Below are 26,718 nucleotides of genomic sequence, written 5' to 3' on the forward strand. Positions count from 1 at the left end.
AAGAGACTCTGCTTCTCATCCACAGCATGTGGGTCATGAGAGCGCCTCCCTCCCTGGGGCATGGCGGGGCGTAAGTGGCATCATTTGTGTGTAGTGCTTAGCCCAGAACCTGGCCATTTTATTTTATTGCTGTTTTCTTCTAGTGCCCCCTCCTTTCGACTAGCAAAGGAATCCACAGGATGTAGTGTAAAGAGCCCTGAACTTGGGATCCAAGGTCCCAAGTTCCAGTCCTGATCCTGCTACTTTGTAGCTTTGTGATGCTGGGCAGGTGAGTTAGGTCTCTGGGTCTGTAAGATGCTAAGAGCCATTCCTCCTGGTGAGTAGCGCTAAAGAAGATGAGCAGACTTGTAAACTCACTGGGGCTTCCCGTCAGAGGCAGGCCTGGGGAGGGGACTTGCATGGAGCGGACAAAAGGAGGAAGAAGCTGTGATTTCCTACTGAGATGTCGGAAGACACGGGGCTGCTGGTGTGTGGCAAAGCTTTTATAATCATCAGTCAGGATGCTGTGTTTTCCTTTTCCTAGTAACGAGCGCGCCTGATGCAGTAAACGATTTTCAGTCATCTGATAAGCCAACAAACATACCCTTTTGTGTTATCTGGTGTACAGAGGCATTCTTAACAAAAACATATGAAGTGGCTAAGCTCAGTTTCTTTCTTTTTTAAAAGTTTTGAAATAAAGTTTTTGAAAAGGGAGTATGAGTTACTGGTAGAAAAAATTTTCAGATTGTACAAAAGGATATACTGTGTTGCAGTTATATTCACCCTCCGATTCTTGTCTGGCATTCATCAGTATTTGCCATTTCTTCCTCTTGTATTCAGTGATGTCTTCTTATGCATATACAAGCAAGTATGTTTTTGTTTCTCTCCTAGTTTTTAAAAACACAAATAGTGCTTGTAGCATATTTGGAACAGTCTGGACCTGCCCTTTGCTTTTTGTATCTTGGAGTTGGGTCTGTGCCACTATGTGAAGAGCATCCTCATTCTCTTTTTATGGCTGCAGAGTATTCAGTTCCCTGAACTATTGAGTTCACTTAACCAGCCCCTACTGATGGGCACGGAGAAGGCAATGGCACCCCACTCCAGTACTCTTGCTTGGAAGATCCCATGGACGGAGGAGCCTGGTGGGCTGCAGTCCATGGGGTCGCTAAGAGTCGGACACGACTGAGCGACTTCACTTTCACTTTTCACTTAAGTGCATTGGAGAAGGAAATGGCAACCCACTCCAGTGTTCTTGCCCGGAGAATCCCAGGGACGGGGGAGCCTGGTGGGCTGCCGTCTATGGGGTTGCACAGGACACGACTGAAGCGACTTAGCAGAGCACTGATGGGCATGGAGGTAGTTTTCCATGCCTTTTTTTTTTTTTTACAAACAAGGCTGCGGGGAACAACTTTGTGCCTACATCATTTTGCGTATATGGGGGTGTATCTGTCAGCTGACTTCCTTGCAGTGGATCTGTATTTGTAACTTTGATGAGTTTTGCCAAATTGCCCTCCACTATCAATGGGTGCGACTGTTGCTGCCCTAGCCTTGCCAAAGTAGGGTGCTATCCAAAAGCCTTTTGATCTTTGCCAATAGGGGGGAAATGGTGTCTTAGTATATTTTTAGCTTGCATCTCTCATATAAAGAGTGAGCTTGCGCAGCTATTCACACATTTCAGAAAACAAGCTCAATTTCACTCAGCTGTTTTGCTGTTGGCAATTATTTTGAAAGTCTGTAGGGAAGGACCAGTTTTATTTTTATTTTCAATCTGTCACAGACTGATATTTTTGTAAACTACAATAAAAAATTAATTGCAAAATGGAATAAAAACCCAAAGATACATAAAACACCAACTCTAGGGTTTGTTTGTTTTTTTTTTGTCATTTTTGTTGTTGTTACTAAACTCAACAGAAAGGAAATTACTCTGTACGTTCATTATACATGTTTTCAGTTTCTGAACTTTGCTCCTGCAGAGGGTTAATAACACTTTGAGTAATGCTGCTGGGAAGACCTCCTTGTTCCCTCTGCTTTCTCCCATTGCAACACTGTCTGGGAATGGGGGAGGAGTCCACAGAATTTTATATTTTATGTTTCATAATGAGTACATTACAGGGTGTTTCCATTGCACTTGACTAAAATATCTCTGAGAGGGCAGTACTGGTTCAAGGGCAGGAAGTCCGTGCTGTCAGGTGGGGGGACTGGGTTTTAAAGACCTTGAGCTTGCGCTAGAGAGAGTGAAGGAAGTACTTGAGGTCACCCTATTAATTAAATTTGCAGAATTGGCCTCTTTGACCAGGATTCCTGTGCCACTTGATGGTCAAGGAGGCAACTTGGTGCCTTTGCAGAACTTTGGATTTAGAATGAGGTTCTTCCACAATCCTAAAAGACGCACGTGTTCATTGCAGCAGTATTTACAACAGCCAGAACGTGGAAGCAACCTAGATGTCCATCGACAGATGAATAAGTTGTACATATATACAATGGAATATTACTCCATAAAAAGGGATGAATTTGAGTTGGTTTTAGTCAGGTGGGTGAATCTAGAGCCTGTTATACAGAGTGAAGTAAGTCAGAAAGAGAAAAAACATATATATTATATTAATGCATATATATGGAATCTAGGAAAACTACTGATGACCCTAATTGCAGGGCAGCGATAGAGATGCAGACAGAGAACAGGCTAGTGGACACAGCTGGGGAAGGAGAGGGTGGATGAACTGAGGGAGTAGCATGGAAACATATCCATTACCATATGTAAAATAGACAGCCAGTGGGAATTTGCTGTATGACGCGGGGACCTGATCCCGTGCTCTATGACGACCTAGAGGGGTGGGATGGGGTGGAGGATGGGAAGGATGTCCAAGAAGGAGGGGACATATGTATACCTATGGCTGATTCGTGTTGATGTATGGCAGAAACCAATACAACATTGTAAAGCAGTTATCCAATTAAAAATAAATAAATTTAAAATAATAATAAAGCGAAAAAAAGAAGGAGGTTCTTGCTTCTAACTCACTGAATTCAGGGACTGGATAAATATTTTCTCTTTCCCTTTCTGCTGGAAGACAGACCCAGTCCCAGTTTTCTTTGTTCTACTTTTGAGTTGAAATTTTGCCTTTGCCTGAGGACTTTGTTGTGCTGTCTCTAGCCACGAGAAGAATTGTTTCACAGGCCGGAGTCTCCCGCTGCTCTTTACTGTCCTTGCTGTGACGACTTGGGATCATTATGTATCCCAGGGTCGTCGTCTTCAGTTACAGGCATTTTTGCTTCTGTGTTATGGTCATTAAGTGAAGTCACACTGAGGTTTTTTCCAGCATTGTTTCTCCCTCCCCAGAAAGGCGTGGAAATGATACGCTCTCCTGGTGTAGAATGAAAATGCCCATCACTGCCTTCTCGTGAATGCCTTTCTCCTTGTGGGAGTCTGGAGGGAGGTGCAGGAGCGCTGTTGAACCGGGAGTTGGCATTGTGATGGTAAATAAGATTGTGGGTTTGCAGCTGACCTCTGCCTCATACTAACACTTGACCTTGGCAATTCACTGAACCTCCGTTAACTTCATTTCCCTTACCTATGAAATGGAGGTAGTGAGTCCGAGTGAGTGCCTTGTCTGGAGGGAGAGTGTCGGTATTTCTCAGTGGGACCAGGTGATGTGTCTGTTCTCTGAGGAGGACGGATGGCATCTGAACTCCTCTGGGTACAGCGCACTGGTGGTTAGGTGATGTGTGAGGGCCAGCAGCCAACGAGGACGCAGTCAGAACCAGTCGTGGCCCTCTGCCCAGACCCTCCATCTGCAGCTAAGGAATTACTCAAAGTCTGAATGGGTAGATCATTTTCCCTGCCTTGTGGTCAGAAGCTCAGGCTCTGGAGCCGAGTGGCCTGGGGTTGAGTCCTGGCTCTGCCCTTACTGGCGGAGTGGAATGGGACAATAAGTGGAATGGCTTTGGCTGGTTGACAGTGGAGTTGATGAGTACAGAGGTGTGAAATTTTCTGAACCACAAGCAGCACATACTGCTTATTACCCTTTTACCAAGTTGATTCAGTCAGCAACTTTAGTAAGTGCCTTTTGCATGTCAGGTGTTCTGTAGGGTCCAGGTAGACCAATCAGACACAGTCCTGTCCTCAGAGTTTATGGTCCAGTGTAGGACTTGGCAGGGCTGTTGGTAAAGGGCTCGATGGTAAATAGGCTTTGTGGGCCACATGTCTCTGTCGCAGCTACTCAACTCTGCTGTTGTATTGTGAAAATAGCTACAATAAGTAAATGAGTGATCACGGCTGTGTTCCGATAAAACTTTATTTACAAAAACAGTTAGTGGGCCACATCTGACCCAGGGACTGTCATTTGCCAATCTGTGGTCCAGTGGGAAGACAGATGTTAAAGACATCAGCCCCAAATAAATATATTATTAACAGATTATGATTAGTTGCATGAAGAGTGACACAGGATTCTATGAGAGGGAAGGGTCAGAGAAGATAGCTTTGAAGAAGTGACGTTAAAGCCAAATGCTAAGGAGGAGGTGGTGGGGATTGGGGGAGAGGGGACAGCGCTGAGAGGCCAGAGAACTGGCTGCACCAGTTCTGAGCCAAGAGGCACAGAATTGCAGTCTGCATTTCTGTCTATATAGAGGCATGACAGAGGCTTTGCCACTTCCTTTGGCTAAGAAAAAAAATGACAGTTTTCCCCCGATACATAATTCACACTATTTCTCCCCACTTACCCCTCCCAAATAGTCCCAGTACAGAGAGATGAGCTGTATTAATACATTAACATATTTTATTCGGAATACTTCTGGTAGGTCCTTTCTGTCTTCCTTTTCTTTTTTTAATTGTCAATATCTATCCATGTTAGGGAAGTAAGAATGCACATTATTCCATTATTAGATGTAAAATGGTTTACTCCTTAGAACTCATTTCTACTTTTTGATCTTGTTTTTGCTTTCTCCTATTTTAAACAGTAATATTTTCTTTTACTATTATGTTTGGCTGGGTAAAAATTCACAGCCTGAAACTATTTCGGCAAAAAAAAAAAATTATTACCTCTTGATTACATCTCAGGTTTCTCCTGATTTTCAACCTCAGTTTTATATATTCTTTAAATCGGTTGCAGTGTTCTGTGGTGATTTTACAGAGAAGGATACCTGTGTTCCTCATTCTAGAATATTTGGAGTGGTGCCTCAGAGGTAGGGGGTTAGATCTCTTAACTGTGACCTCTTCTCTTTCCTCAGGTTTTTATTCTTACGGTTCTGGGGCTCTGAGGGGACCCTATGACCTTGAGAGTCAGTGTGGTATAGTGCTTGGGAGCCTACACTCTGGAGCCAGATGGTGTGAATTAAAACCTAATTCCAGTATTTATTATCTGTGTGAACCTGGATGAAGTTATTTACTCCCTCTGTACCTCAATTTTCTTATCTTTAAAATGGAAACAGTAATGATATCCACCTCATAGAGTTATTGTGAAGATTAAAATGAGTAAAATATACCTTAAGTCCTCAGAGCAGTGACTGGACACAGTGTTATTTCTTGTGCTATCTATTAGTATTACTAATTATGATTGGAAGCCAGTGACTGTAATCCCTCCTTAACCATCCTTGAATTCTCGCAGTTGGCACCTGACTCATCCTGAGATCTTGAGTTGCATCACTTTATTTATTTATTTTTATTTCTCATTTGTAATTTTAATCGAAATATTGCTCTTCATTTTTAAGTCCTTCCTTATAAGCACCAAATTTTAATATCTATGTCAATTTTGGTGGCAGGGGAGCGGGGAGAAACTCTATCAAAAACTTCCTTCCAGAAGAAAACAAAACATCACTTCATTTTTGCTTCACTTTCTCCTTAAGGCTCTACGAAAGACCTTTTGTCATCAGAAGTCTGGGAATTCTAGTCCTTTTGAGAATTTGTCCTCAAAATACTTTTGTACTTTGAAACACGCTTGTTAGGTAAAATAGCCCTTTTTTGAATGTCGACTTTAAAAGGTCGTTTTAGCAACAACATTCGCCTCTCCTGTCATGTATTTTAATTCATGGTTTATAATCAGCAACTTACTCTCTGTGTACTTAGAATTCTTACGTGTTCTTTGGGGCCTTTCTGTACTTTGTACAGACTTGAAAGAGATCCTGCAGGCCTTAGGATGCAGAAGAGTAGGCTGCCTTGGGGTGATCTTGAGCAAGTAGGTTTATGTTTATGATCTTAGGTGTTGGTTTTTTTGATCTGTATAATGGTCTAGCTGATCTTCAAGGCCCCTTCCTGGTTTCTATTTTCAGTTTAGGCTCCTGCATAATATACAATGTTCTTTTTTCTTTTTTTTTTTAAGTTTTATTTGGCTGCTTCTGGTCTTGGTTGTGGCATGTGGGATCTTAGCTGCAGCTTGAGGGATCTAGTTCCCCACCAGGGATGGAACCTGGGCCCCCTGCATTGGTAGTGCAGAATCTTAGCCACTGAACCAACAAGGGAAATCCTTCATGGACTTTGCTAGATCTTGCAGTGCCATTGTTCTGATTACACCCTCCTGGGCAAGAATCTGTCTTCATCCCCTCTCCCCTGAGGGAAGGCATTCTAACTTGTTTTCCTATAAGCTGCTTTTAAAATTGCTCTAGAAGAATTGCCTTTCTTTATACATCTCATACGTTTATGATTCATTCTTCCCGAGTTGTTGTTGTTGCTTCTGTGTTTTTGTCGCACCCCTTGGCAGCCACACAAGTGCTTTCAGACATGCTGTGAAGAGCTGGCATTACAGGCTTCTTGTTGGAACTTGTCCCAGCCCAGATTCTATTTTTAATAAACTGCGGTGCATTGTTTTCAAAGGTTACCACGTTTCTTACCGATGTAAATGAAAACTGTGTTTCTTATACCTGCAGACCCTGTGACTTACTGCTGTGAATCAGTTTTTCGTTCAGTATCTGGTCATTATTCTCAGTGCCCCGTTTTCCTTTTGTGTTATTATGCTGGGTGCCACTGATCAAAGCGCAGGCTTGGGTTTACAATGTATCTTGCCATTTACTTAGTGCTGATAACGTTCCTTGTTTTGCTTGATTTCCTCTGCCACCCTGAGCCACAGGCAGGCTGAACGTGAGCAACCCCACTTCTAACCCAGGAAACAAAGACCAAGAGAGAGGACGTGCCCGAAATCAAAAGGAAATTCATACTGGGGGGAACAATGGCCAAATACAGCTGTGAGGTGTGTGCTGTGGGCGTTCGATCACTGGTCTGCAGGATATTAGTTTGCTAACTTTAATTACAGTTTTTATGACAAAGATAATATGTGCTCATAGTTAAAAATTGGAACAGTTGAAAAAACAAAAAGCCCCTTGGTGGGCTTCTCATCTGCAAGCCATTCTCCTAGACACTGGTTCAGTTCAGTTCAGTTCAGTTCAGTCGCTCAGTCGTGTCTGACTCTTTGCGACCCCATGAATCACAGCACGCCAGGCCTCCCTGTCCATCACCAACTCCCGGAGTTTACCCAGGTTTATGTCCATCGAGTCGGTGATGCCATCCAGCCATCTCATCCTCTGTCGTCCCCTTCTCCTCCTGCCCCCAGTCCCTCCCAGCATCAGGGTCTTTTCCAATGAGTCAACTCTTTGCATGAGGTGGCCAAAGTATTGGAGTTTCAGCTTCAGCATCAGTCCTTCCAATGAATACCCAGGATTGATCTCCTTTAGGATGGACTGGTTGGATCTCCTTGCAGTCCAAGGGACTCTCAAGAGTCTCCTCCAACACCACAGTTCAAAAGCATCAATTCTTTGGCACTCAGCTTTCTTCACAGTCCAACTCTCACATCCATACATGACCACTGGAAAAACCATAGCCTTGACTAGACGGACCTTTGTTGGCAAAGTAATGTCTCTGCTTTTTAATATGCTGTCTAGGTTGGTCATAACTTTACTTCCAAGGAGTAAGCGTCTTTTAATTTCATGGCTGCAGTCACCATCTGCAGTGATTTTGGAGCCCCCCAAAATACAGTCTGACACTGTTTCCACTGTTTCCCCATCTATTTGCCGTGAAGTGATGAGACCAGATGCCATGATCTTTGTTTTCTGAATGTTGAGCTTTAAGCCAACTTTTTCACTCTCCTCTTTCACTTTCATCAAGAGGCTCTTTAGTTCTTCTTTGCTTTCTGCCATAAGGGTGGTATCATCTGCATATCTGAGGTTATTGATATTTCTCCTGGCAATCTTGATTCCAGCTTGTGTTTCTTCCAGTCCAGCGTTTCTCATGATGTACTCTGCATATAAGTTAAATAATCAAGGTGACAATATACAGCCTTGATGTATTCCTTTTCCTATTTGGAACCAGTCTGTTGCTGAATGTCCAGTTCTAACTGTTGCTTCCTGACCTGCATATAGATTTCTCAAGAGGCAGGTCAGGTGGTCTGGTATTCCCATCTTTTGAAGAATTTTCCACAGTTTGTTGTGATCCACACAGTCAAAGGCTTTGGCATAGTCCATAAAGCAGAAATAGATGTTTTTCTGGAACTCTCTTGCTTTTTCCATGATCCAGACACTGGTGACAAGTGTTAATATTTTCTCAAGTATTCTTTCTGGAATTTCCATTAAAGCATAGATGTTGAAGGCAGGTTCTGGCCGCTCTGGCCCTTTGTGTCCCTCAGGTATATAGTTGTGCTGTTGACCAAGAGGGCTCAGTGTCTGTTGCTTGGATGGAGGACATTTCCAGTAATTGTTCTGTACACACGTTGGCTCACTCACATGTTTTTACTTATTGTTGTATCTTGGACAAATTTTCACAGCCATACCTATGGAGTAGCTTTGCTTTTTTTAAGTAGCTACATGGTATTCTGTCTTATTTATTACTGTAATTATTTAACCAGTTAAATTATTTCTTGGAGAAGGAAATGGCTACCTACTCCAGTATTCTTTCTTGAAGAATTCCCTAGACAGAGGAGCCTGGCAGGCTACAGTCGATGGAGTCACAAATAGTCAGACACGACTGAATGACTAACGCTAAATTATTTCTTTTTTCTGTTAAAACCTTGCCAGGGAGGACCATTGCATGCTGACTGTAATTTCAGTATCCTTTTTCCATTTCTAATTTTGGTGGCTCATTGCTGCTCAGGAGCACGTTTGCCAAGTTCCCCTGGCAGCTAGGTGTGGCTGCGTGGCTGGGAGATGTTCTGGCCATCAAGATTTTGAGAAAACGTGATGTGTGTGACTCTCAGGGGCTTTTTTGGAAGGGAAGGAGGTATCTCTCTCCTTCTTGTCTCTTTGCCCCGGCACAGGTTCGATGATAGGGGACTGGAGTGGCCATGTTGGTTCCTAAGATAGACTCTTGAGGATGACAAAGCAACAAGTTAAAAGGAGCCTGTGTCCCTGGCCCTGCAGAGCTGCCGTTTTCAGACCTGCACTGCTTCCTCCCTGTGAACACTTACGTGAAAGAGAGAAAGAAACTTCCATCTTGTTTTAAGCCAGGCCTGGTTCATTTGGGGCCTGGATACAGGTTCTGTATCTTTTCTACCTGTGTGAGTATAGATGTGGAACAAATTGCAGGGCTGAAGGACATGCTCATTTAAAGTTTTAATTTACATTGTCTAATTGATATTTAAGTATCTGTCCTCATCATCTCATGAAACATTCCCCATGATGTCTATGTCCTTTTATTGTACAGAGATCTACATTTAACATAGAGAACTCCAAAATCTGTTAAGGTTGCACAAAAATTCATGTTACCAATGGAAAATGCTAGCATGTGAACCAAGAGTTTGGTTCCAAGGGTCAATATTAGTAACATTCTGTATCCATAGGAAGGAATTCCTAGGATGTGTATTTATAAAAGGGCAGGGAGAATGGGGAAGTGGTTGAGGGTACCACTTAGGTACCCTCACTGAACCTCACTGAACAATAGATCTGGAGAGTGCATGCATCCATGTGTGCACCCATGTCCAAATGATCATGGATATGGAAGCAATGCACACACCCTTGACCATTCCCATCCATGCATCCATCCAACCATTCATCCATCCAACCATTCATCCATCTAGCCACTCATTCATCCATCCATCCATTTACCCACCCAGCAGGACTGGGCCTGCCCTGTGCTAGTCACTTAGTACTGTACTTGCAGGATTAAATAGGTTAAACATAGTCTTTGCTACCATGGAACATATAGTTTAGGGCGATGGCATCCCACTCCAGTACTCTTGCCTGGAAAATCCCATGGATGGAGGAACCTGGTAGGCTGCAGTCCATGGGGTCGCGAAGAGTCAGAGATGACTGAGCGACTTCACTTTTCACTTTCATGCATTGGAGAAGGAAATGGCAACCCACTCCAGTGTTCTTGCCTGGAGAATTCCAGGGACGGGGGAGCCTGATGGGCTGCCGTCTATGGGGTCACACAGAGTCGGACACGACTGAAGTGACTTAGCAGCAGCAGATATTAATAATCATGCAAATAACAATTGGCATAAATACTGTAAGGGAGACAGTATGCTATGAGTGGAGGGTGGAGGTTGTTGGGAAGGGGGGTATGTTAATTTCGTGTTGCTACAGTAAAATAGTACCACAAATTTAGCAGCTTTTTTTTTTGGCCATACTGTGTGGCATGTGGGATCTGAATTCCCCAACCAGGGATCCATCCAGTGCCCCCTGAAGTGGAAGCACAGAGTTTTAATGACTGGACCACCAGGGAAGTCCCTTAGCAGCTAAAAATGACAAGGGTTTATTCTGTTGGAGCTCTGGAGGTCAGAAGTCCTAAAATCCATGTGTTGGCAGGGCTGCACCGCTTCCAGAGGTTCTACAAGAGCACTTTCCATTGTCTAGGGCCTGCTGCATTCCTTGGCTCAGGGTGCATTCCATCTTCAAGGCCAGCTGCAGAGCATCTTCAGTTCTCTCTCTCTCAAATCTGCATGTGTCATCATGTCTCCTCGCTGACTGTGATACTCTTGCCTCCTCCTCATGAGGACCCTTGATGATACTGGGCCCACTCAGACCATCCGGGATAATCCCCCCATCTCAAGCTTCTTAAATCAGTCATGTCTGCAAAGTCCCTTTCGCCACACTGGGTCATCGTTACTGCGAGGGCTGTGGCGCATGGGTTTCTCTTTGTGGCAGCTTCTCACGTTGCAGAGCACAGGCTCTAGGTGCGCGGGCTTCAGCAGTGTGGCACGTGTGTTCAATAGCTGCGGCTGCCAGGCTCTAGAGCACAGGCTCAGTAGTTGTGGCACATGAGCTTATTGGGTTTTGGGATCTTACCAGACCACAGATTCTTTACCAGTGAGCCACCAGGGAAGCCCCAGATTTGTATTTAAAAAGAACAGTTTTGCTGCCACGTTGACAGTGGAGTTAAGGCCAACAAGGTGGATGTTGGATGCCATTTAGGAGGCTGTTTAAATTCAGATGAGAAATGGTGGTGGCTTGGTCTCACTGGTGGCTGGAAGTTAAAGGGAAGCAAAAGGACTTGAGAGATTTAAGGAGAGGCAATCAGTCAATACACTGTGATGAATGAGTGTTGAGCCGGGAGTGGGATGTTGGGCCTGGCCCTGAGGTTTGTAGAAGGAGCTGGAAGGAAGGTAGCATTGTCATGGACTAAGTGGGGAAACACCAGGAAAAGATTGGATTTGGGGGGAAGGAGAAATGAAAGCTAGGGCTTGGGGTAGAATGACTTTGAGGGTCTGTGAGACAAGCAAGTGGAAATGTGTATTCATCGTACCTGAATGAGCTCAGAAGTGAGCTTCCAGGGATGAAGGTAAAGAGTTGGAGGTGTTTGGCACATAGCTGCTGATTAAAGCCTGGTTATTATCTGGACCCTCCACAGAGAGGCATGGAGGGAGGGAGGAAGACCTCAGACAGTGGCTGGGGAAAGCTAGCAGCTGTGTGCACCGTCCAGAGTTGACCGTGTGTGGAGTGCATCAAGGGTAGCATCCAGAAGGGGCTATTTTGAGGAGAGATGGCAAGGGGAGAAAACAGAGGCAGGTCTCAATACGTATTATGGAAAACTTCAAACACAGTGTATTTGTTTCTTCTTGCTGCTGTAACAAGTTACCATAACCTTAAGTGGCTTAAACAGTACAAATTTATTATCTTATAGCCTCAAGGTCAGAAGTCTGAGCTGAGTTTCCCTGAGCCAAAATGAAGGCAGTACAGTGCTGTATTCTTCCTGGAGGTTCTAGTGGAACCTGCTTCCTTGTCTTTTAAGCTTCTAGAGGCTGCTTGGTTCTTTGGTTCCTGGCCCCTTCCTCCACCTACAAAGTCAGCAAAGGCATGACTTACACATCATATCACTCTCATCGGTTGTCCTGCTCTGTCTCCCCCTTTTAAGGATGCTTGTGATTACGTTGTGCTCAACTGGATGGTCCAGGACAATCCCCCTATTTTTGGTCAACTGATTAGCAAATCAATTCTTCTGCAATGTAAATTTCCCTCTTCCATGTAAGGTGATGTCATCACAAGTTTGGGGAGTCATCACAAGTTTTGCCCATGTCATCACAAGAGAACATGGGCATCTTTGGGAGACCATTACCCTGCCCATAATATCTGTAAAGGATAAACGGGATGGTATAATAAGCCCCATGTACCCACGCTCAGCTTCAACAGCAGAGTTTTATCCCCACCCCCCACCTCCCACTTCTCCCTACTGGATTATTTGAAACACCTCTTAGAAATCATCTGATTCATTTGTAAATGTTTCAGAATAGATAGTTGTTTAAAGTAGTTTAGCTGTGAAGAGAAGGTGAGAAAGGATGGGGACTGGGGAGATGTGGGAAGAAGATGTGTGTATATATTTTCACATGAGAGACATGTAGGCATGTTCAGTTCAGCAGGGCAGGATCTAATAGTACAGGAGCGATCGACCTTGGACGAGAGCGAGATCTCCGTCATTGACAGGGAAGCATGTAGGTTTGAAGGTTTCAGTTCAGTTCAGTTCAGTCGCTCAGTCGTGTCCAACTCTTTGTGACCTCGTGAACCGCAGCATGCCAGGCCTCTCTGTCCATCACCAACTCTCGGAGTCCACCCAAACCCATGGCCATTGAGTTGGTGATGCCATCCAACCATCTCATCCTCTCTCATCCCCTTCTCCTCCTGCCCTCAATCTTTCCCAGAATCAGGGTCTTTTCAAATGAGTCAGCTCTTTGCATCGAGTGGCCAAAGTATTGCAGTTTCAGCTTCAACATCAGTCCTTCCAGTGAACACCCAGGACTGATCTTTAGGATGGACTGATTGGATCTCCTTGCAGTCCAAGGGACTCTGAAGAGTCTTCTCCATCACCACAGTTCAAAAGCATCAGTTCTTCAGAGCTCAGCTTTCTTTATAGTCCAACTCTCACATCCATACATGACCACTGGAAAAACCATAGCCTTGACTAGACAGACCTCTGTTGACAAAGTAATGTCTCTGCTTTTTAATATGCTGTCTAGGTTGGCCATAACTTTCCTTCCAAGGAGTAAGCGTCTTTTAATTTCATGGCTGCAATCACCACCTGCAGTGATTTTGGAGCCCCCCAAAATAAAATCAGCCACCATTTCCACTGTTTCCCCATCTGTTTGCCATGAAGTGATGGGACCGGATGCCATGGTCTTAGTTTTCTGAATGTTGAGCTTTAAGCCAACTTTTTCACTCTCTTCTTCACTTTCTGCCATAAGGATGGTGTCATCTGTATATCTGAGGTTATTGATATTTCTCCTGGCAATCTTGATTCCAGCTTGTGCTTCCTCCAGCCCAGCGTTTCTCATGATGTACTGTGCATATAAGTTAAATAATCAGGGTGACAGTATACAGCCTTGATGTACTCCTTTTCCTATTTGGAACCAGTCTGTTGTTGAATGTCCAGTTCTAATTGTTGCTTCCTGACCTGCATATAGGTTTCTCAAGAGGCAGGTCAGGTTGTCTGGTATTCCCATCTCTTTGAGAATTTTCCACAGTTTGTTGTGATCCACACAGTCAAAGGCTTTGGCATAGTCAAGAAAGCAGAAATAGATGTTTTTCTGGGAGTCTGTAATTAAAAAAGTTCCTCTCTGCTCATTTTATTTTGTTATTTTTGCTGTTGAGTGGGAGGCCAGTGAGAGGGGCAAAGGAATGTAAGAGTTTTGAGGAGCTTGGAGAAGGCTGGAAATAGTCACTGTGGAGTGGAGAATGAGCCTGTTAGAAAAACACTATTGGAATGTGGGCGTGTTGAGAGCTGCCTGAATTTGGTGAGTTCAGTTGAGTGCAGTCAGCTTGGGGTGTGACTTCTCCCCTCTAATATTGCTCATCTGTCCGGGTTCAGAGAAGGTGGATAGTTTGGTCCCCTCTGGGTTGACTTTTTGCCAAGTAGTGTAAGCAAAGGACAGGTGGGGGTGTGTGTTTATGAGAGCCATTGAAATCATGATCCATTGACTCTAAGCTAGATGAGAAAGAAGAGGAGTGAGGGGTTCCAGCCAGTCTCTGTGTGGCTGTAATGGGATGAGCTGGCAGGCAGAGCCCAGCCTGCCTGGGTTTAGGTGATGACCAGATCCAGGCTGTGTCTTTGGGAGTGGGTAGCTGGAGTGGAGTGGATTAAAAGGCAGCTGCAAAAGAGGACACCAACACTGAGAGAGCAGGTGTGGGAAGGTGCTGCCACGTGGATCCTGAAACCACCCAGCGTGATGGCAGGAGACAGGGTGTCAAGGTAGGTCGCTGGGGGATGGAGGGTTAGGCAAGATGAGGAGAAAGGAAGGGGTTTGTACAGTGCTGGGAGGCATGGGCTGCAGAGGGCAGATTTTTTAAAATTTTGTATTTATTTGCACAGGCTTTCTCTAGTTGCAGCGAGCCGGGGCTACTCTGGAGTTGCGGCACGTGGGCTTCTCACTGCGGTGGCTTCTCTTGTTGCAGAGCATGGGTTCTGGGGCACACGGGCTTCAGCAGTTGCAGCGCGTGGGCTCAGTAGTTGTGGCACATGGGCTCTAGGGTGCACGGACTCTGTAGTTGCAGGCACAGGCTTAGTTGCTCCATGGCACGTGGGATCTTCCTAGATCAGAGATTGAACTCATGTCCCCTCTATTGGCAGGCAGATTCTTAACCAGTGGGCCACCAGGGAAGTCTGAGGGTAGCTGTTCTGACAAAAGGGTGACATTGCAGTGATCTGGAAGCCCCCCAGGGTATCAGATCTCCCTCTTGACCCTTCCAGACCTCCTGCGAGAGGATGAGCGGGCCTGACCTGAGGCGTGGCCAGGAAGTGTGGCTCTCAGGTTTCATGAAGACCCTGTTAGCTCCCTTCCCTCTTCCTGAGCTGTGCTGCGGCCTGCTACCTCTTGTCCAGGGTATCCTCTCAAGCACCACCGCCCCCACCGCCCCCACCCCCAGTCACTGTAGTCAGCCTGAGTCACAACCAGCACTGCCCCTCCTTCCGCCACCAGCTCCCTCTTTGGTGGGAAAGTATTAAGATAGATAGAAAAAAGCGGACTCCATTCAAGAATTCCCAAATAGCAGAAGTCATGGATTGAATAAATGGCTGCCTCATAAAGAAAGATTTAATGAGATCTGTCTCCATGTGCTCTGCTTTTATATCTGACATTCCTCCTGGGCACTAAGCCATATATCCTAACGTTGCTTCAGAAATGGCCGTGGGTATATTTAATACACATTATTTACATCAATTTATGATTGAGATGTAGCTTTATTGGAAAATATTAGTGATTTTTTTCAATACCATGAAATCCTGCTTTAATGAAGTATTTTATGAATTCAGCCTGTATATGGAGTCACATGATTGTGAAGGCAATGAATCACTCCCTGCCCCCCAACCGGACCCTCCCACCATTAAAAGATAGTGAAACTGTTGTGCACACAAATGGCCACTGAATGTAAAGTCTCTGGTGGACTTTAGATTGGTGGAACAGTATAATGGACCTAGAAGACAAGTGGAAACAAAGGATATTATGATAAGGGGATGGAATGTACTATTTCTGCTGAGGTTCTGTTTGCTCAGAATTGAGTTGTTCTGCCCCTTTAATGTTTGCTTGTTGACACGTGACCATCTTGACAGGTTCTTAGCCTGCCTTTTGGCCATTTCTTTCTGTGATAGGAGATTCTAATTATACAAATCCAGAATAAGTAGCAGCAGCAGATTTATTTTTTATAAAGCCTAACAGTCTCTCTTTAAAATGCCTGTCTCCCAGATCTTTGAGAGTCTGTGAGCTGTAGGTCTTCGGTGATAGCCCGAGAATTTGAGGAGCACAGAATAATGTAGAGCTGTGAGTAACCGTGGAGCCTGGTCCTGCCCATCCCCACATTACTCACCTGGTTGGACTGAACTTTGGTCATTTTTCCTAATCCCAGTATCCAGGCCTTGGGGGAAAATGATCATCAATGAGGTATTGCCAATGACCTCTTGGCCCTTAGCAGGGCTCAGGAAATGATTTTATTCAGTAGGATTGCTCTGCATAGTATTTGGTTAAGAGTATGAAATTCCAAGTCTGACTCCAGGGTTCAGGTCTAAGCTCTGCCACTTATTGACTGTGGTTCTTGGACAGATTCTCAACCATTCGAAGCCTTAAGTTCCTAACTGTTAAATGGGGATTATAATAGTAAGTACTTACCTGATGCTGAAGCTCCAATATGTTGGCCACCTGATGCGAAGAGCTGACTCATTGGATCCTGGGAAGACCTGATGCTGGGAAAGACTGAAGGCGGGAGGAGAAGGGGCGGCTGAGGATGAGATGGTTGGATAGCATCACTGACTCAATGGACATGAGTGTGAGCCAACCGCAGGAGAGAGTAAAGGAGCCTTGTATGCTGCAGTCTATGGGGTTGCAAAGAGTTGGACACGACTGAGCGACTGAACAACAACAATTTACCTGATAGGAATGTTGTGAGAATAAATAGTGCAGTTCCTGGCACACAGTGGGAGTATCCAGTAACTTATTATCCTCATGTTGGAGTGTTGAAATGAGTATGCATGGCTTACGATTTGATACACTTGGGAACAGTTAGGTTTTAAATTCTATGTTTCCATTATTTATATGTCCTTGGACATTTCGCTTTCTCAATAAGGCCTTCCCTGACCACCCTATTTAAAGCTGCAACTATCTATCCTTCACACCTCCCCACTCCATGCTTTCCCTCCTCCCCCTACTCCCTGGAGTCCCTAGCCTCATTTCCAGCTTTGTTTTTCTCCACTGCATTTATGCATTCTGATGTACTGTCCGGTATACTTGGGGCTTTTTCTTTCAGACTGTCTTTGTCTACTGTTCTGTTGTCAGAGCCTAGAATAGTGCCTGGCATGTGGTGGGTGCACAGTAGATAAATCTTTATCAGAAAAACACCACTGACCTTGAAATTGGTGGTATGATTCTATACACCACTGAGTAATATAAAAGCAACTCCAGGTATCTGAGCTTAGAACATTTTATTTGGAAGTTCTGAGTGGTAGTTTGCTCATTACTTGTCCTTAACCTCCTTTCCTAATGGAAGGTCATTGAAGCCGGGTAGAACAGATTTGAGGGACGATGAAGTTGGGTGAGGAGAGGAATAGGCTGACCTCATTACCTCATCTATGGTTTGCTTCCGACACCTGTTTTCAGCATGACCATCTCCAGACTCTGTGGCCACTAGGGGAAATGCTGGTCTCAATAGCGGGCTGTCTCAAGTATCCTTTTACTTTTTGTCTGTTTTACACGCAACAGAACTTTTGCTGTTTTTCTCTTTCAGGGCACCAATGCCTCTGCTCTGGAAAAAGACATTGGTCCAGAGCAGTTTCCGATCAATGAACACTACTTCGGATTGGTCAACGTAAGTATTTTGAAACGTACTGTCTTCCTCAGGTGTTTTAGCATTCTTAAAGCAATGTCACTGCCATTTTTGTCATTACCAAGTTTTAAATAATTGTTCATACTCCTAGGTTACCATAGGTGGCAAATAGCAGAGTGGGGGATGTTTAGTCCAATTTTTGGAAGTATGAATTCCCCCAGAAGAGGAGGTTTAATTAGTGCATTATTAGGTCAGATTCTCATTTTTTCCCCTGTGCTTTAAAGGATTTCCTTTGCACACTAACTTTCAGAGCAATATTATTAGCCTTTGTAGCAAAATCTGCTTTTGTGTGTCCTCCCTTTACCATCTGAATGGGCTCATCAGATGGTATACATCAGCTCAGCCAGAGTGTTGAAAGGGTTACCGGCTCATCACCAGTGGTTGCTTCATAGCATAATTTGGTATCTGAAGCATGGGTGGGAAGTAGGGGGAGACTGGGGCTAGTTTATCTCTAAGTCCCTTGGCCTCATTTCACTTGTGCTCAGCAACAGTCCCCTTGTATATAGCCAGACTTGTTGGGCACTGTGTCCTGGATAAGTTCATGATGGCCGGGTAGTAAGGCAATATTACCCACCACCCTCATGAGCTTTCTTCTCCAGCTGATCCTTTCTCTCTGGGGTGGAGGATTTAAATAACATCAGCTGTTACCTCACAAGCGCCAGGTTTTCTGGAACAACTGCTCTGAGCATGGTCTGTCAGAACTTAGGTGTCATAGGTCATAATCTCTACTGAGAGTGTTCTGAGTGAATGCTGCTTGTGGAATAATGGAGTGGACATTGTCTCTGAAGTAGTACAGACCTAATCCAAAGTCTGCCTATGCTGTTCCCTAGCTGTGTGATCTTGGGCAAGTCACTTGCCCTCTCTGAGCTTCCGTTTCCTCCTCTGTGAAATGGATCACAGTGGTTTCTGCTGCTGCTGCTAAGTCGCTTCAGTCGTGTCCAACTCTGTGCGACCCCATAGACGGCAGCTCACCAGGCTCCGCCGTCCCTGGGATTCTCCAGGCAAGAACACTGGAGTGGGTTGCCATTTCCTTCTCCAGTGCATGAAAGTGAAAATGAAGTCCCACAGCTGTGTCCTTGGCTTATAGTGAAGGATCCATGAGAGCTCCTATTGAAGGTCCTGACATGAGGCTGAGGCACACAGTGACATTCAGTAAATGTTAGTTCCTTTTCTTTCCCAGGAGTTGTTCACTGGTCCAGGGACCAAGTGTTACTAAAGGGTGTCTGGCTAAAGGTGAGGTACTGAGTAAAGAAGAGAATGGAAGGAGGAGGCTACAGTACTGGAATATAGGGCACTGTGTCGATGGAATACTGACATAATTGTAATGCAACTTTTTAGGCATTGTGCAAAGGCCTCTTGCTTAAGCTCTATGAGGATAGTTATTCAAGTTGAGGGAATTCTGCCTTGGCCAGGGAAAAGACAGATGCAGACTATGGAGGAATAAAGAACTAAAGCCATCTCCTAGCCTGTGGAAGCGTTGTGAGATCTAAACCTATTAATAGTTTTGTACATGTTCACTTTGAATGGTAGTTCATGAAAGTTACAGCTTCTCTTTAAAAAGGGGTTTGTCTCATCATGTAATTGTGTCAAAGTAGATTAAAATGTATAAAAATAGGAAGTATTCTATCTTAGCATACGAAGAAATGTCACGGTAAGGATGGCCGTGCATCTGCCTCGCTCTTGGGCAGATGACACAGAAGCCAACAACCAGGCTTGAGAAGATGTTCATGTTCTATTTTAATCTTACACAGCATTTTCTAACCTGCTATTAATCTTCTAATTGCCTTAGATGGTTTTCCTCTTTATTTTAGCACATATGAAAAATTCTAAAATGAACGTCTCAGCTATGTGTTCTCCCATAGAATTGGTTATCCAGCCAGTTGAAAACCAGTGAGACTGACTTTTTGCCTTGTTAAATCATAACCGTGGCTTTTGAGAAGTGCAGAATGTTACTCTGTGGGTCCTACTACGATGGCAGGAGACCAGGACCTATGTGGTATTGTATTGAGGCAGTGGCTACTTCGGCAGAAACGAGATTGCTTTGGAGAAAGTGAGGCGATTGGTCTGAAGCCTGTGGCAGGAGTGCCAGACCCTTGAAAAAGAGAAACTTAAAAACAAGTCCCTGCTCGGTTAAGGCTGTTTCCGCTGAGCAAGTGGTTCCTAGTAGCTGGATTTCTTTCTGATTGGGGTTTTTATTTTCCCTGTCATAGGAGTTTTGATGTGTTGCAATGTGACGTCTTTTGTGTCGCCAGCTGCTTTTCTATGTCTCCATATCATGTTGGTTTTTTTTTCCTTCTTCACCCTCTCTTTTAAGCACCAGAAAGTCTCATTAGATTTTTGAAAACCAAGGCTGAGTGTTCCTTATCATTTTATAGAGACTTTTATAGCCTAGAGAGCTCTCCAGCTTCTGTATACCAGCATTCATTTCCCTGGTGATCAGATAGTCACTGGTGTTCTGCGTGGCTTACTGGTCTACCATGGCATGACACGGGGGACCTGGGCCAGTTCACACAAGGGCGGCCCCTCCCTCTCCTCACTGACCCAGAGAACCCTGATTTAAATCGGCCCTCTTGTCCTTTGGCAGTTCGGAAACACATGCTACTGTAACTCCGTTCTTCAGGCCCTGTACTTTTGCCGGCCGTTCCGGGAGAACGTGCTGGCGTACAAGGCCCAGCAAAAAAAGAAAGAGAACTTGTTGACATGCCTGGCAGACCTTTTCCACAGCATCGCCACACAGAAGAAGAAGGTCGGTGTGATCCCACCAAAGAAGTTCATTTCGAGGCTGAGAAAAGAAAATGGTGAGTGGCATGGAGATGAATGTGTTTCAGATCTGAGATAAGGAGAATCAACAGGTCTGTGTAACCTCAAAATGAATCCCTCCCCTTTTTTTTAAATGGGAAAGTAGTATGGCCAACTACTCAAATATCAGTTTTTAAATAAAAGATATTTCTTCTTTTCCACCCAGTATATAAAGCAAAATTGGATAAAAAGAAATATACTTAAAAATTCTGATTGGAACTTTCCTAGTGGTTCAGTGGTTAAGACTCCACACTTCCAATGCAGGGGGTGTGGGTTCCATCTCTGGTCAGGGAATTAAGATCCCACATGCCACATGGCCAAAAAAAAAAAAGTAATTTATCATTCCAAAATGGAATGATCTTTTTATCTGCTCCACATTCGAGGACTTTTTTCTGGGTAGGATCATTATAAGAGGAAAAATTGCCCAAGGCAGGACACTGACTGGAATAAATAGGTTGATGTAATAATTGAATAAAACAGTACTGTCTTATAAACTTGTCATAAGTGATTAAACTAAATGCACATTATCTAATTAGAGCCTCTGCTGTTTTAAAAATAATACCTCTGATTTTTATATGTCTAAAAGAGTTGAAGGATATCAAATTGATATTTTTCTATAATAAAAATGTCCTGCTGTCACTTGATTTTCTTCCTTTTTTTTCCCTCTTTATCTGGTTTTTTTGGGGAGACGTGGTGGTAGAGACAAGGTTATTCCAGAAGTTTTGCATGGGTAAATTTTATGACTATAGAAATATTTGATATGGCAACTTGTGTTTAGCCTAGATTTCAGCCGTATTGCAACAGACTTGCACAGTTAATCAGATGTTTGTTTTTTAAAGTCTCATTTAATTTGATTGCTGTCTTTTGAAGTTGTTGTAGTTTATACAGACCAGAATAAAAATAATCTGAGAAGGAAGCAGAACCCTCCCAAGTCTCCCTTGTGAACATGATTAATAATGAAGTTTCACAGCTGCATTCATCTCTTGATTGTTTGTCCTTATGGCAGGGAGCAGCAACGGGCTGCTGGAATCTTCTGTATTTGGTTTCAGAATGCTATCAGATAGATACATTCTCGTATATATCTCTCATCTCCCTTATGTGTTTCATTTAAGCTGCTTCTAGGCTGGTCCAGAGTTTAATATGATCTTTGGGAAGAGACCCTGTCATTCTTGATAGAATACAAACTGAATAATTGATCATTGGTGGTCATATTATATTAAATATTGATATTTTATCAGGGAGCTTGTCAAGTATTTCCTGTTCTTTTTCTTTTCTTTTTTTGTAGAGCAAATACAAATGTTTGTAGCTTTATATATATATGATGACTTTACCGAGGGAGATTGGGAAAATTTAGCTCTCAGTGGTAAAAAGTAGAAGTGAACAAAAATTTTTAAAAAAACTTATCCATTGAAGTTGCAACATAGAGGTGAATATATCCATGTCCATTCTTTCAATATAAAAATTGAAACATGGTTTGTAAAATTAAGCATTTCCTTTGCTTTTCAAGAGCCAGAGACTGAAATAACAACCCTCTCCTTTCCAGATCTCTTTGATAACTACATGCAGCAGGATGCCCACGAATTTTTAAATTATTTGCTAAACACTATTGCGGACATCCTGCAGGAAGAGAAGAAACAGGAGAAACAAAATGGAAAATTAAAAAATGGCAACATGAATGAACCTGCGGAGAATAATAAACCAGAACTCACCTGGGTCCATGAGATTTTTCAGGGAACGCTCACCAATGAAACTCGATGCTTGAACTGTGAAACTGTAAGCATCACGAGGGCTTTCATGTAATTTGCTTGTGCATATTTGTGCATGAGCTATGTTGTGCATGAGTGCAGTGTGGCATCGTAGCACCTAGCAGTTGTCTTCCTTGTATACAGACTGTTCTGTTTATATGTATGAGCCTCAGGTGCAAACTTTGGAAGCTTGTCTCCATCTAAGATGTCTCAGCCGTAGAAGTAGAGTGATGAGGGAAAAATCTCAAAAACTTAGATCGCTATGCAGCATGGGCTAATTTGAGGGTCTAAAAATTGAACTATTGAATTGGACCTCTGCCAGTTATCTTGAAAATATTTGGGCCACGAGGAAGTCATGTGTGACTTATACCATTTCCCCGGCATAAAGGGAATCAACTGTGCTATGGTGAACTTGAACTCAGAAGACAGAGCTAACTTCTGATTCTCCAGCAGTTAGCTGGGTGAATGGGATGAATCTCTGACAGCGCTGTTGCAGGGCCTGGGTGAGTCTGGCACGTGGTAGGCACTTAGTGTTGAATTTGAAGACGTTTTCCAGAGGGTGATTCAGGAGGTCACATTGGCTTCGTATTTGATTTAACTCTATGAGTGGCCTCATGATGTGATAGATAAAAGCCCAACTCTAGGGCCAGGCTGCCAAGTTTGTATGTAGGCTGCCAAGTTTGGAGCTGTGGGACCTTATGCAAATTATCCAACCTCTCTGAACTCACTCTCCTCATCTGTAAATTGGAGGTGATGAGAGTGCTTATCTCCTAGGGTTGCTGGTTGTTGGTTTAGTTGCTAAGTTGTGTGCAACTCTTGTGACCCCATGAACTGTAGCCCACCAGGCTCCTCTGTCCATAAGATTCTCCAGGTAAGAATACTAGAGTAGGTTGCCATTTCCTTTTCCAGGGGCTTGTCCCAACCCTGGAATTGAATCAGGGTCTCCTGCACTGCAGGCAGATTGTTTACCAACTGAACTATCAGGGAAGCCCCAGGGTTGCTGGGAAGATTAAACGAGTTAACTCTTGAAAGCACTTAAAAACTATGCTTGGTACATACCAACCAAGTATGCAGTAAAAGTCAGCTTTTATTATTTATTATTATAACTACTAACAATATGGAGAGTATGGGCTCATTTGGGGTCTCAAAGTTTAACACTATGAAAAATTCTCAAGAATTGTGCATTTCTAGGGGAGAGAATGATTTTCATCAGATTCTGCAAGGGGTCTAGGACCCAGAAATGGTTAAGACATTAAGTGAACTTAAGTGGGAGGCTTTTTGTTTTTTGGCAGTCTTCTATCCTTTTAAACAAGTTTTGAAGCGTTCTGATACGTTCATTGTAGAAATAGTTAGAAAACATAGCTAAGCAAAAAGAGACTAAAAGTTACCAGTAATCTCCACTAGAGATGATAAATTTGTAACATTTTCTAAAAATTGTGATCTTGTTAGCCCAGAGATAACCACTTAAACATTTTAACATTTTGAAATATATCCTGCCAAAACATTTTCTACACGTATTTATCTATCTAGAGATCTCTCCTCCCTCCCTTTCTCCTTCTGTTCCTTTATATTTTATATTCCATTAAAATTCAATGGAATATAGAAGTAGAATGTGTAATAAATCCATATGTATATTACTTGGGGTCAATGATTGTTAGCACACTGACGCATCTTGATCATCTTTCCTGTCATATCCCTCTTCACTGAACCGGTCTGTTTTTAAGGAAGTCCCAGGTAACATCATTTCTCATTTCTTCATTACTTTGCTATAAATCTCTGAAAGATAATAAAAGGTAAGAAAAAAAAATTTTTTTTAAACATTAGTACAATACCATTATCACACCTAAAAATGATTCCTTTAGATCATTATTCACTCAGTGTTCAAGTTTCTCTGAGTATGTCTTTTTTTTTTTTTTTTAAACAGCTAGTTAATTCAAATCAGGATCCAAACATGGTCCATACATAGTCTGTATTTTCTTTGGGAGAGTTTGTATACATTTTGAATGTTTGGTAGAACTCAGAACTTACCTTTGCATCCTTAAAACATATAGTTCAGTTTGCCTTGTTTTTGGAAAAGGCAATGGCACCCCACTCCAGTACTTTTGCCTGGAAAATCCCATGGACGGAGGAGCCTGGTGGGCTGCAGTCTATGGGGTCGCTAGAGTCAGACACGACTGAGCGACTTCACTTTCACGTTTCACTTTCATGCATTGGAGAAGGAAATGGCAGCCCACTCCAGTGTTCTTGCCTGGAGAATCCCAGGGACGGGGGAGCCTGGTTGGCTGCCGTCTATGGGGTCGCACAGAGTCGGACACAACTGAAGCGACTTAGCAGCAGCAGCCTTGTTTTTGATCTCTATATGAATGAAATCATACAATATGTGTTCTTTTGCATCCTGTTTTTTTTCCCTCACTAACCCTTGTGAGATTTATTTGTGTTGTTACATGATGCTTTAGTTCATTCATTCTCATTGTCCTATGTCAGTATTTATACAACTCTATTATTTTTATGATACAAGCTATTTATTTGAGATTTACTTCTTAATATTTGCTCTCTGTTAAATTAATTATTGCCTGAAGATATCACAATTCATGAATCCATTTTATTGCTGATGGATATTTAGTTGTTTTCAATTTGGGGCAACTAGGAACAATGAACATTCTAACATATAATCTAGTATACATAAATTTAGTTTCTTTAGGATATATGCACATAAGTAAATTTGTTAGGTCATTAGGTGTGCTTATCATTAAACTCATTTGAAAATATCAAATTCCCACCTGGTGTATAAGCATTCTCATTTCTCTACATTCTTGTCTATACCCATTCTTAGATATCTTCACTTTGGTAATATAGTGGCTGTATAGACAAGTATTCTTTTATTCAATAAACACCTTTTTTTCTTTTTCACACGTACTAAGTAAAGATATAGACACTGAGGATGCAGTGAGACCTTTGCCTTTCTGGAAGTTTGAGCATGAATGATAGACGTAACAAATAATGAGTTTTGTAATTATGATTGCAAAATTCTGTGAAGGAGGACAGAGTATTCTGTGAGCTTATGATACAAGAACCAGAACAGTGAGTTATCACATCCCTCATTTAGCCAGGTAACCTTCCCCAGATTGTCTAATCCGTTTGGTTATCTTTGAAATGAACACAGTTACTAAATCTATCTTGTGATTCTCTGCATGGATTTTCCAATAGGCTCAGTCACATTTGTAATTTCTTTTTTTGTCTAAGAACAGGTCAGTTGATCCCAAGCAATACAAAGTTTGCACCCCCAGACGACTGTACTGCAGAAGCTGTTACTGAGCCTGTTAGTTCGTGGAAGGTTACTGTGGATCAGAAGCTTGTGCCCAAAGATTCCTCCTAAACTTTTGGATCATACCATAGCGTTTGTTTCAGTGGGATTCCAGCCATTTATACTTCATTTGCAGAAAACAATGAGACTGTGTCTTTGTGGAGGATGGTGCACTTTGAAAAACCTGGATCTTTTTCCCCCCACCACAATTTTATTTTTTTAATTTATTTTTTAAATGGAGGATAATGCTTTACAGTATTGGTTTCTGCCCTACAACAATGTGAATCAGTCATAATTATATATATCTCCCCTGCTTTTTGAGCCTCCCTTCCCTCTCCCATCCCACCCTTCTATATCATAGAGTGCGAGACTGGGCTTCCTGTGTTATTTAGCAATGATTAGATTTGTGGCAAGAGTTGTTTCCCCCCACCACCACCCTGGAGTTACTTGGATAATCACCTCCATTTTCTTAGCGACTTTAACTGGTTGGGATCCTAGGAGTCACCTAATCCTTTCTCGTCCTGTGCCCAGGTCCCTCCAGTGACGTCCTAGCCAGTTGGTCCCCAGCATCTGCTGGATTCTGTCCAGCGATAGGGAACCCAATCTCCCCAGGCGATGCCTTCCATTTTTAGAAAGCTCTGATTGTTAGAAAGCCGTCTACTTTCTAAGAAAATACATAGTCTGCAGGCTTTTTCATTGTTGTTATTGTAGAATGTTGAGAATTCAGTGTAAAAGAAGACCTGAAGTTAAAGTTTTCCTTCACAGGATGAGAAATACAGGGCCCCATTTGAGTACTGTCCTCTGCCCAGGGCAAGCAGCCTTTTCAGAGTGCTTCTGGCAGAATTGCCGAGGCCATTAGTGAGTGCTCACAGTGGGATTAAACTACACTGGATCTGGAGCAGCAAATTGACCCCTGGGGGAGCCTCGCTGTTTGGGCAGCCTCAGCTGATAGTTCCTCCAATTGTGCAAAAACCTTTTGTGCCAGTCTTCATGCTTTCAGACAACAATGATTTTTGTCTTTTTCTGGGTCTCACCCTTTGTAAATGTTGCCTGGGATTGCAGTGCAAATGTCAAGGGAAAGGTTTATGGAGAACAGCCGGTTTTCATTCTGCAGTAGAACTGGGAAGACAATTTTAAGGGGCTCATCCTGTGACCAAGGTACTTTAGAATTGAGGCATGGGATTT

The 26,718-nt window shown here is 43.2% G+C and overlaps 1 protein-coding gene across 4 annotated transcripts in view; it reads left to right on the forward strand.

Annotated features, from left to right (window-relative positions):
• Positions 1-26,718, forward strand: part of USP46 (ubiquitin specific peptidase 46) — a 74,692-nt gene that overhangs the window by 11,135 nt on the left and 36,839 nt on the right. For 3 of the 4 annotated variants that reach the window (XM_006057485.4, XM_044945874.2, XM_025290048.3), the window contains exons 2-4: positions 17,587-17,667; positions 20,270-20,483; positions 22,028-22,257. In XM_006057485.4, the coding sequence (XP_006057547.1) occupies positions 17,587-17,667; positions 20,270-20,483; positions 22,028-22,257 (525 nt within the window). Of the gene's footprint in view, positions 1-6,859; positions 7,152-17,586; positions 17,668-20,269; positions 20,484-22,027; positions 22,258-26,718 lie in introns of those variants that run through there. The other variant, XM_025290047.3, reaches the window with a different exon arrangement.

This window comes from Bubalus bubalis, chromosome 7 (genome assembly GCF_019923935.1).
Source record: "Bubalus bubalis isolate 160015118507 breed Murrah chromosome 7, NDDB_SH_1, whole genome shotgun sequence".
NCBI classification, from domain to species: Eukaryota; Metazoa; Chordata; class Mammalia; order Artiodactyla; family Bovidae; genus Bubalus; species Bubalus bubalis.